We start from the raw sequence: 11,332 nt of genomic DNA, 5'->3' as shown, positions 1-11,332 counted from the left end.
AGTTAGTTAGATTCTAAAGTTTTTTTAGATATAAAGAAAGGGGTTTTAATGGAGCAAGACAGAATCAAAAGATAGGGTTCAAAATCCACTCATTTCTTTGAAATGACTTAAATATAAATATTTTTTAGGTCAGAAGATTTCTTTTTTTATCTTAGACTGGAACATCATTTCTCGGGAAGCTGTTTGTATATATATATAAAAAAGACATGAATTTGAGGTGTTACGTGTCCTTTCAAGTGGCAATAGTTTAATTAAAAAGAAAATCAACCTCAGAAGCTGAACTTCAGTCCCTTTTTCACTACTATTTCTTTTTCCTCTCTTAATAATAATATAATTTTCCGTTTTGTTTTACATCACCACTGGTTGTGTGTCACTGCTTCTCCATGTTGTCGCTGCAGTTGCTTGCTTCCTCACCAAAATAATCACTCTCCCCAATACACTTTCTCTCTTTTCCGTTACTCACCGGCCCCAAATCCTAAACTCTAGTTCCATCCATATTTAGTTTAATTATATTATTATTTTATCACAGAAAGATCAATTAATTTATTATAAAAATCAGATAATCTTCATTTTCATCGATATTAGTACCTGCAGTAGTGAACGTAAGTGTGGCGATTCCACTTTTTTTTTTTTTTTTTGTCAAAATCATTTTCGTGTCTTCGCAGCTTCGAATAATAAAAAGCTAGTTAGCGTTAATCATAATCGTAAAATAAATAAAATAAAAAACTAGTATAATATCATGATGTGTTGTAGTTGTCGTTGTTGTTCGCTTTGCAATTTTTTCTTCTAGAACACCGCCTCAGCCACACTACAAAGACGCGACGACGCACAGAAGGCGAAGAAGCTAAACGACGACGCAGCGTTATGGAAGACGAAATGTACGGCGTGTCGTCCACGACGGAGTACTCGGACGGGGCGCTGATGACGCCGGAGAACATATTCCCGGCGGAGTACCACAGCTTCCTAATGTCCTCCGCCGCCCGGATTCCGATGTTCGGATCCGACGAGCTTCTCTCCGCCGTCACCGCCGGCAACGAAACCGAACCCTACCCTGGCGCCACCATCGCACCGGAAATTCAGCGCCAAAACGACGCCTCCTCTCTCATCAAAGCCAAAATCGCCTCTCACCCTCACTACCCTCGCCTTCTCCAAGCCTACATCGATTGCCAGAAGGTAATGAAATTAAATTAAATTATTCATTCCTTATATATCTCTTTGTTCTGTTTAACAACAATTATTATTTTTATTTTACTAGGATGCAATTGTTCATAACTGTTTTTAACAAATATGGTTACACAGGTGGGAGCGCCTCCAGAAATCGCGTGTTTGTTAGAGGAAATCCGACGAGAAAACGACGTTTGCAAGAGAGACGTTGTTGTTTCCACGTGCGTTGAAGCCGATCCCGAACTCGACGAGTTCATGGTCCCCTCCCTCTTCCTTCCCTTTCTCCTTCTTCTCTCTCATACCTGCACACGCACGCACGTTTTATATATTATTACATATTTTCACATTCATACACACACATTAACCCAAGCCAAGTAATAATGCGAGACTTTACTCAATGATTTATTTATTTTACTTTGAGTTTGTGTGTGATTTTTGTTTTGTATGATGTTTCAGGAAACCTACTGTGACATGCTGGTGAAATACAAATCTGATCTGACGCGGCCTTTTGACGAAGCCACCACCTTCCTCAACAAGATCGAAACTCAGCTTACCGATCTCTGCAGTGGTTCTTCTCTTCTAACACTTTCCGGTTAGTAGTAGTAGTAGTAGTCAGTTTCTGTTTTACTTTGCTTCCACTTATTTTTTTTTGGCTTCTTTATTTTCTCTTTCTGGTTCTTTACTCATTGTTTGTTGATATCTGCGCTCGTTGTGTTATTACTCTCTCTCTCATCTCTCACGTTTTTTGTGCTTTAGCGTTAATCTGAGTAGAAACAGAACTACAAGAGGTTAACTAGACCCAGTGATCTTTGATTGGTTGAGAATATGAATACTATCAGTAATATATGCTTGCAAATAATACATGATTTGCAGCTTTTGAAGTTACATAAGAAAAAAGGTGGAAAACCCTAATAAGCCTATTGGATAGGCTTCTCACTCTCTTTTTTCCATTGGTTTGTGCATAACTGCTACACTGCTTTCTGTAGTTAATGTGGGTGTAACTTTAAAAACCCTTTGTATGTGGCTGTAACTTTAAAAACCCTTTGTTTGTGGGTGCTTTCAATGTGAGACTGTGACCGTGCTTAAGAAAGTTTGAATTGTTTTGGTCATTCATGGACTGCTATGTGTTTAGGTCTATATTCTTGTGTTTTTCCCCCTTCACCTTGTTCTTCTCACTTCTCAGTTTCATCTTTATATGGGTCTTTGAATTAATTGCTATAATCTTTGGACTTGTCTTACTTGGATTTGTTCTCTTCACACTCTCTTTGTTTTCTTTTATTTTCTTTATGCATTTGTCCTGGCATTGAATTTTCTAGTTTGACGAACATGGCTTTGAATTTCTAGTTTTGTAGATACTTGACTCTGACCAAAGAATAGAATATAAGTGATGTTTTGCAAACACCCAGTGGTCTTAAAAGGATCCTTTTATCGTTCTCACAAGTTTGCATTTTTAGTCTTCCGTTTTTGTGTCTTCACTCCCACATGTGACTTTAAGCAATATTATTTTGTCTAATACTCAATAAAAATGTTCCTAAAAGCCTTTGGTTCCATTCAAAAAATATTGTCAAATTATGAATAAATGTTAGTAATATGTTTTTACGACATTTTATCAAATGTTGTATATAGTTTATGTTACTAAAGTCTAAAAATATCACAAAAAAGTTTTAACAACATGGGTTATTATATGTAACATTTTATGAATATTACAAAAACATATTAATAATATTTATTTTTAATTTTGTTATAGTTTTTGAATGCCATCAAAAAATTTTAGTAACATTTTTATTAAGTGTTAGATAAAAAAAATATTGTCAAAGATGGCGTTTGTAATATTGCTTCCAGCCCCGTGGATTGATCGGGTCCTGTTTAAAAGTCTCACACGAACAAGTTTAGTAATGATTCTTGCCTCAAAATACTTGTTTTTTAGTTATGAGTGATGATAATGACGCTTGATTTATATTTGACCTTGTCTATTTTTGGGAACATTTTTATCGTTTGTGATAATGACGTTGTTATCTTTTGCTTCCCGTAATAACTCCTTTGCTTTCCTCATTAGTAACTCCTGCCGTTATATCAACTTTTGGAAGTTGACTTTTCTCAAACAAACTTGTGCGTTTCATCAAGACAATTTGTGCAACTTCTTGTTAGTTGTTTGTTGGTTGGTATTTTAAACGTGATGACATTGTGCAACTAGTTTTAGAGATGACTTTTGGGTCTTTTAAATCCTACTTGTTATGTTTGAAATTCACGTGTCTCTCATATTCTTTAGATGATAGTAGTACTAACAGAACATGTGATTCAACACTATGAGTTAATGATTCGGTAACTCACTCCAAATGTGGTGGTACTGTCTTATCTCTTTTTATGTGTGAGAAATATAGATGGAAAATTTTCTTCTTTCTATCTTTGCTGTAAACACGAAATTTCTGGCCTTTAATTGTCTTTTTATATAATATTTTAACCTTTAAATCTGGCCATTTTGGATTTGAGGATCATATCTTTGCATATTTGCTTTCATACTTTAAAGGGTGATGCAGGTTGTTTTAGATTTAAAGAATCCCCTCTTGGAATTATCTATTGATATTGTCTGTCTGGAGCTAAAGTAATGTTAGATTTTTGCAATTTTATAAAATAGAAAGCAGCTGTGTTATGAAAATTTTATAAATGAAACCAGCATAATTGTGGTTAGGTTTATTCTGTTTGGCCTTCTTTCTTTCAAGGCATTAAATTCGTAAAGTTTCAAATAATGTTAAATAAGGGTTAATTACATTGCCTAAGTATACGACTCAATCTTGTTGGAAATTGATAACTCTTCCATCCTTGCTTTCTCATCATATATAAATATTATCAAACAGAAGTAGATATATGTTATACCCTGATTTCTGTGGAAATTAACCAATTTGCTTAGGATTTTTTCCCTTCCCATCTTTCATTTATGCTAGAATCAGATTGCTCACTATGTTGAGGCTGGCATATTATGTGGGTCATGATGGTCATTAATAATATTTTATTTAACACAAACGTTGTAAATGCAAAGTATGGTCAGGTGGGTTATGGTTAGCGAGTAACATAATTTATAGTTTTATGTTTGGAAGTACAGATTACCTTTTGAGTGATGATTTTTAACTCTTTAATGAATTTGTATTGCATGCTTTGATGGATTCTCCTTAATCATTCTTTTTGCAAACCTATCTTTCTTGAACGTGTGTCTGAAAAGCGAAATTGACAGGACCTAAAATTCCTTGTTTTTTTTTCTCCTTTGTTCTTTTGATTTTTAATTTTTCCTAGTACTGCAATCTCTTCATGCATCAAATTAGATCTTGTATTTTTAGAAGAAAATTTCTGGTGCTAGCTTGAATTTAAGTTAGCTATCAGTGTGGCAAATTTATGTTTTATTAATAGCATTGATAGGGCCTTTAATTAGTTTGGGTTAAATTACTAAATTTATTGCTGTCTTGAAACTCTTGCCTTTGCAAATTATAGTTTTTTTTTGTCATTGTTGGCATTTATATGTATTTCAACTTGTGTCATTTGTTAGTCTTCACAAACTACTTGAATGTCTAATGCGAGAACGGCTTTTCATTTTGATCTGATCCCCCTAAATGGTTGAATTGCTTCTTATTTTTAATATTGTTACAATTAGAATCCCTCCATCTACTAAATATGTCATGTAGTTCTTTATTAATACTTGAAGCTGTGGTTTTAATCTTCATTAGGCATCTGAGGAACTTGCCCACTTGTTCACTTTGGTTTGTGATGTGTTTCAATGTTGGTCCCGTTCTTTTGGGATTAGATTCTAATCCATGGTTTGTTTTAGAGGTATGAAATGGAGGATGCATGGGATGTGAGGTATAATTGGAGAACTATTGCCTAGTTATAATCATTTTTGCTAAATCAATCTTCTTATTCTATACATAAGAAACAAATGGTATAATTTGTTTTCCTAATTATAAGAATCATATAACTACTTTCAAAATTATTAGCTATATACCCTTTTTGCCATAATATTGTATTGCCACAAAATGGGTCTATATTTACTTGATTGGGTAGAAATAACTAGATTATACGGATTACTGTGATCTCGTGTTGTGCAGTTATTGTTCTCTTATACTGCATGCTTGTTTTTGGGTAACTGATGTTTGAGAATTATATAAAACCCCAGGATCATGCACAGGACGGAAAACAACATGTTATTTATCATTCGCGGTTTTACTTTTACATTTTCTTCTGGGTGATGTTTTGATGTTTTTTTTTTCCCTCCTAGAAGTAAAATCTTCTGTTAATAATAAAGACTGTAAAGAAAAAAAAAAGATGATTTTTATTTTTTATACACCGTTTCTCATTTATATGAAAATAAAATTAATAGTTCACAAGTTTAATGAAGTAACACAAAGATAGTGTGAAGGAATAAATGACATGCAAGTATCATATTCATATCCATGCTGCAAATATTTGATGGTCATGGTTCTTTTCCAAAGCTTGTTGGGTTTTGGAAAAACTGCAAAAGCATGAAATGTAGAAGACAACCTATGGGGTGGAGGTAGTATAAATAATACTAATAATTGTAGAGAAAATGGAAAATCCCGTGTGCAGCGGGTGATTTTAATTTAAGAGTGTGATAAACTTTCACATGCACTCCCGCAATTGTCGCTGAGGGGGAAAAGCAGCTTTTTCGTGTTGATAGAACGTTCAATGCCATTTAAGATCTTTCCCCACGCACTATGCTATGCCCTCCCTGCCCTGCTAAGGCACTGCGCGATTCTGCGTAGCATAACGTCTGCCAATTGCCCTTGGATTGGATATTTTGTTCTCTTCTGCTTTCCTCGTGGGGTCTCTTTCTCATTTACCTTCTGGATCTTGTTTGCACGACAAAACAATCACACTTGTCCGTCTCTAAATGCCATCACTTTTTGGGAAACAGGTCCCTCCTTCTAAGGAAAACAATCCTATTGTCTTCACTCAGCTTCAAGTTTATGCCCTAAAAAAAATTATATATGCCGTAATTTATTTCCCGGATCTGTTTTTTTCATTGCCTCAAATAGGATTCATTCGGTAGACTGGAATGAAATATAATGAAAGTGAATTGAGATTAAAGTTTTGAATTATAATACAGTGTAAAAAATATAAATTTAATCTTATTTTAGTGTTAATTTTACAACAATGTAGGTTCAAATTCTCTCACATGTGATGACTTTATCAGTGTTCGATCTATAAATGCCTAAACTTTCTTTTAGCATAGAAATATGTTCTAACTCTATCCAATTCGTTTAATCTTTAAAAAAATGCTAATTATTTATATAGAATTGATGCATTAAAAAGTATTTTGAGTTATCACGATTGGGGCGAGATATATTAAGGCATTGATATCATTTTCTTAAATTATTGTGAGATCTATCTTGAGTTCAGAACTTGTACTTATTTGTGAGCTATATATTAGCCCCATTAAATTCTGTACAGATAGTGATAGAGATTTTTTGCACAATGGTTATTTCACACCCAATTTTCGCACACAACAGATTTTTACCATAAAAAGGGATCATAAAATATATAAATATAATTGCTGATGAAATAATGAAAAAACTTGTCCTATTTTGTCTGGTGATTTAAGAAGACAAAAGAGAAAAAAATTGGATGTTTGGGCCCTCAAGTAGTAGCTGATACCAATAAGTCAGGCGCGTGCTCGTGCTGTTTTGTTTGTGTAGTTATACCGTGGTTAATCCCTGAGTTTGTCTTCACTCGAGTTAAGGATCAATGATATGGTTTTAGCCTGAAATAAAATGTGAATTTAGGTAATTTTTTTTATTAAAAATAGAATATAAAAAAGTGTTATCTTATTTTACTGTTTATATATCTTTTTAATTTTCTTTCCCACCAAACAAACGGAGCATTGGGGAAGGTTGTTTTGTTTGCTTGCTTCGTTGTAAGTAAACTTTTGAGTCCCTTTCGTTTGGCACTGATTACTGACAATGGATGGAACTTGCCTCTGACCACTGATTTTCTTTTTGATTTTCGTTTATTATTTTTTTCTTTCCAACCTAGGTCAGGTCAGGTAAGGTCAAGTGTGTACACTGTTCTCCAATGTGGCTGTCAAATCCTTGTCGGATTGAGTGGCTATCAGTAAACTTCTTCCTGGCCGTGGCCTGCTGGCCCAGTAAGCAATCTTTGCCATCCTTGGATTTCTTTGGGAGGAAAGAAATCGAGGAAAAAGGAAAAGAAATTATTAAAATGTGTTTTGATTTTAAAAATTAACTCTTTTTATTTATTTATTTTGTCTTTAGTTTATAAAAATACAATAAAACACTATTGTTTTTCTTATTTTCTTTCCACTTATATAATCAGACTATAAAAGACGTGTCACCAAATGAAAGATGTATGATTCCTATAAAAGCGATTTTTTTCCCAACACAATCCTTGGTTGTATGGTGAAAAAAAAATCAAATAAAAGAAGTTCATTTAAAATATACCATGGAAAAAATGATAAAGGAAAAATTTTAAACTTAATTATTTTAAAATCAATTTTTCTTTTATTTTCTCTTTTTAAAGAGGAATTTTCATATTCAAATAAATTCCATTTCCCTGGTGATTAAAGGTGTGATTAAAAAACAGATAAAATTTAAAAATTAATGTGTAAATGTTAGTGCAAAAAGAAATAAGATTTTTCTATCTTTTGTGAACGTTAAATACGAGGGATTTTGGTTAGGTATAGACAAAATTAATTTAATTTTGTAATTAAAAAATAAGCGAAAAAAAGGATAGTGATCTGTATTGGTAAAAAGTTATTAAAAGTGAGAAATTATTGAGGGTATTAGTAGTGCTTTCAATTTAAAATGACTTAAAGGGTTATTGATATTGTAAACACTAAATTTTTATAATGCCCGCTTAGCATATATGAATTTTATCTTGCCGAACATCTCGTGTTGAAGAAAATATACGAGAACTATTGTTCTTGAATTATATTGTAAGTTAACAAACTGCTACAGTTATTATTTCTCTTTCAAAGTTAAGGTAATACCTACACAAATACCGTGTTACTTTTATGACTTGTCTTGCTTCTATTTTGGCTAGATGATGGGGGTGTATCTTCAGAAGAAGGTTTTAGTGCTGGAGATGGTGATCCTCAAGATGGCCAATTACGGAGTGAAGATCGAGAGCTGAAGGATAGGCTTTTACGCAAGTTTGGAAGTCACATTGGTTATTTGAAATTGGAATTTTCAAAGAAGAAAAAGAGGGGTAAGCTGCCCAAAGACGCAAGGCAAACACTACTTCAATGGTGGAATATTCACTACAAATGGCCATACCCTACGGTAAATATACATAATAGATGCTACATTTTGCTTGAAGTTGGTGAAATTTTATATCCTATCGTTTTTATTACCGATTACCTAATATAGTTTGAGTTTAATGACTACGCAATGTTGGCATGAATTTTAAGGTAATTATTATAAAAGTGAACAAATTCAGTGTATAGTTGGTTCATGTGAGTAAATGATATTGTAAAATTGTTTTAAACTCTCAGTGTATAGTTTATTATAGGAAAAACATTGCTTGACATCAGTTAATGAATATAATTAAGTCTACGCCTACATTATCAAAAGCTTGTTTCTTGATGATCTTTCAGGAAGGTGATAAGATTGCACTGGCTAAATCAACTGGGTTAGACCAGAAGCAAATTAACAACTGGTTTATTAATCAGAGAAAGCGTCACTGGAAACCATCTGAGAACATGCCGTTCTCTATGGTGGATGGTCTCACCGGTCGGTTCCTTACTGATGAATGAGGTGTGTGCATGTGCATGTGCATGTGCATGGCTAGTACACTCTCCAATGTATATCCTAATTATTAGTTATTATTTCCTGTGCTTTATTCTGTAAATTCTGAAAGCAGAAGGGGTTGACATTGAAATGCTTAATTACTTCCCTGCAAAAAAAATATGGGGAATGATAGTGTAATTTATTCGCTTCACTTGTATTCTTGAATCTTGATAAATAACTGCTGATGACATCGGGAATGGTATGCTTTTGTTGTTTTGGTTCTCCTAAAATCTGTCATGTACATAATTATTTTGAATAAATTTATCATTTTTTATTGCCGGGAAAGAACAAAATGTTCTTTTGAGCCGCGAAGTTCTTTAGGTTGTGTTGGTCTAATCCAAAGCTTAAAGTTAGGGGCAGAACAATTGAAAGTGTCAGTTGATTGTATTCAAAGTATTTAGTAAAATTACTAATAAGTTAAAATAACAAAAGGAAATTATTTGAAAGTAAAAAGAATTTAAAATAATATATTAAAGATATAAATGACTAAAATAAAAAAATGTTAGTGGCTGGTTTATAAACTAATTTATTTTAATAAATTAGTTGAAGAGACTTAAGAAAATAAACTAGATTTTACTAAAATTAATTTGTATATTAAACAAGCTTATAAAGTAGTTAAGTAATGTATAAGCTACTAGAGTGATTAAACATAATCTGAAGGTGTTATACATAAAATTAACATATCTCTCTATCTGTCATTGTTTTGTATATGTAAATATAAAATCCACGTATCTGAATTAGTTGATTTTTGTATCCTCTCCATTTCATTGATTTCTTGATTATAATTAAAAGTTGAATTGAGTTATTTCATTGTTAAACGATCAAACATGTCATCTAATTATTACAACAATATAATCGTATCTTTTATATCAAGTCTGTTAATTTAATTGATAAAATATATATTTTTATATTTATTATCAATTCAACCGATGATGTAAAACAATAAATTTTTCCATTGATTTTCAAAACAATTGATTTAAAAATGGCAACATTTTTTATTGGCGATTAATACAACCGTTGTAAAAAAATAATTTTGTATGGTATAAAAATATCTATTTACAAAGTAAGCTAGTAAAAATGACATAATTGTAGTGTTATAAAAGTATATTCAGTAAGTGTAATTTAAGCAACTCAATTTGAATTTTTTTTATCTTATGTTAATTAATTCCTATGATGTCATATCATAATTAAATAACTCATATTTTATTCTAATAGTCTAATTTTAAACAACTTTTATATTATTCTCTTAAATAATTCTTAAATGATAAGAAATATTTTTTTACTCATTAACAATTTAAGTATAATTTTAAGCAACATAATATGACATGTCCATTGATAAAAAAAATTAAACAATGACATCTACAAATAAATAACTTATTAAGCAACAAATGTTGGAAATCCTTTAAACAATTAAAAGATTTGATTATATTTTTTAATAATTGAGAAATTTAATTAATTTTTTTAATAATTAAAAATCTTACTGAACTTTTAATTATAATTAATAAATCAATTATATAATTAAGCCTAAAAATAATGAAACATTCTAAATAGTAAGACTTAGTTTAAAACCAATTAATAATTTCTCCTTAACGAATCACTTTGTCAATTGTCATTGATTTCCTCAAAACAAATCTCAGTAGATTTTAGAGTAGGATGCGTTTCGAATTTTTATATTCCACAGAGCTCTAATTAATTGATGTTTTTCCCAAGCAATCAAATCATTTTGATTTTTTTTAGGTTTTTTTTTTCATCCACAAATACCAGACAAATATTTCTTAGATACGTTCATAAAGCATTCCTAGATTTTTATAGCTGTCAACCTTTTTCTAGCCTAATATATAGCCACTTGAAGGATTATTCTCGCGAATATAAGACTGTAAAAAATTATGCACGTTTGTTATGTGAGGTGGTTGAAAAAATTAAACATGCGTATATTTTATTTTTGAAAAGATATAATCTTAAGTTTTATTAATATATCAGAGAAGTCATAAAAGAATTATTTTCATAGGATGGAAATATTTTTTTGAGTAACAATTTATATATACCTTTTTATTAATTACTATCACACTATTCTCTTATTGATTTTTCATGATTTATAATTAAATTTTTTTTAATCCCACAAATTTCATTTCATTTATGTCCAATTAATGTTTTCACAACTCAATAATTTTTTCTTTTCTTCCTATGTTTCTTTTTTAACAAACAAATTTTATTTCTTTTTTAACTATCATAATCGTTGAACACACGAAAACAAGACAAAAGTTTTTATAATAAAAATATTTTAGTAATTATAATATATTTTCAGAAAAAATAACTCAACTAAACATATATTTTAATTATTTTCGGGAATAAACAAA

At 31.2% G+C, this 11,332-nt stretch overlaps 1 protein-coding gene across 2 annotated transcripts; it reads left to right on the top strand.

The window, feature by feature from the left end:
• The first annotated feature begins 236 nt into the window (after positions 1–236).
• On the top strand, positions 237–9,249 carry LOC100803730 (homeobox protein knotted-1-like 6). 2 transcript variants are annotated; one of them, XM_003531947.5, is made up of 5 exons: positions 252–1,173; positions 1,300–1,422; positions 1,621–1,756; positions 8,230–8,468; positions 8,783–9,249. In XM_003531947.5, exons 1-5 carry the CDS (start codon positions 865–867, stop codon positions 8,939–8,941), a joined length of 966 nt encoding a protein of 321 aa, XP_003531995.2. In that variant the 5' UTR covers positions 252–864; the 3' UTR covers positions 8,942–9,249. The 2 variants fall into 2 exon arrangements, with proteins under 2 accessions (XP_040874416.1, XP_003531995.2); XM_041018482.1 differs by lacking the exons at positions 8,230–8,468; positions 8,783–9,249 and adding an exon at positions 5,327–7,197 and having other exon boundaries at positions 237–1,173.
• The last annotated feature ends 2,083 nt before the right edge of the window (positions 9,250–11,332 follow it).

This window comes from Glycine max, chromosome 8, assembly GCF_000004515.6.
Source record: "Glycine max cultivar Williams 82 chromosome 8, Glycine_max_v4.0, whole genome shotgun sequence".
In the NCBI taxonomy this organism is placed as follows: Eukaryota; Viridiplantae; Streptophyta; class Magnoliopsida; order Fabales; family Fabaceae; genus Glycine; species Glycine max.
Note: the sequence above shows the minus strand (reverse complement) of the source record. Positions and strands in the feature narration are given on the sequence as shown.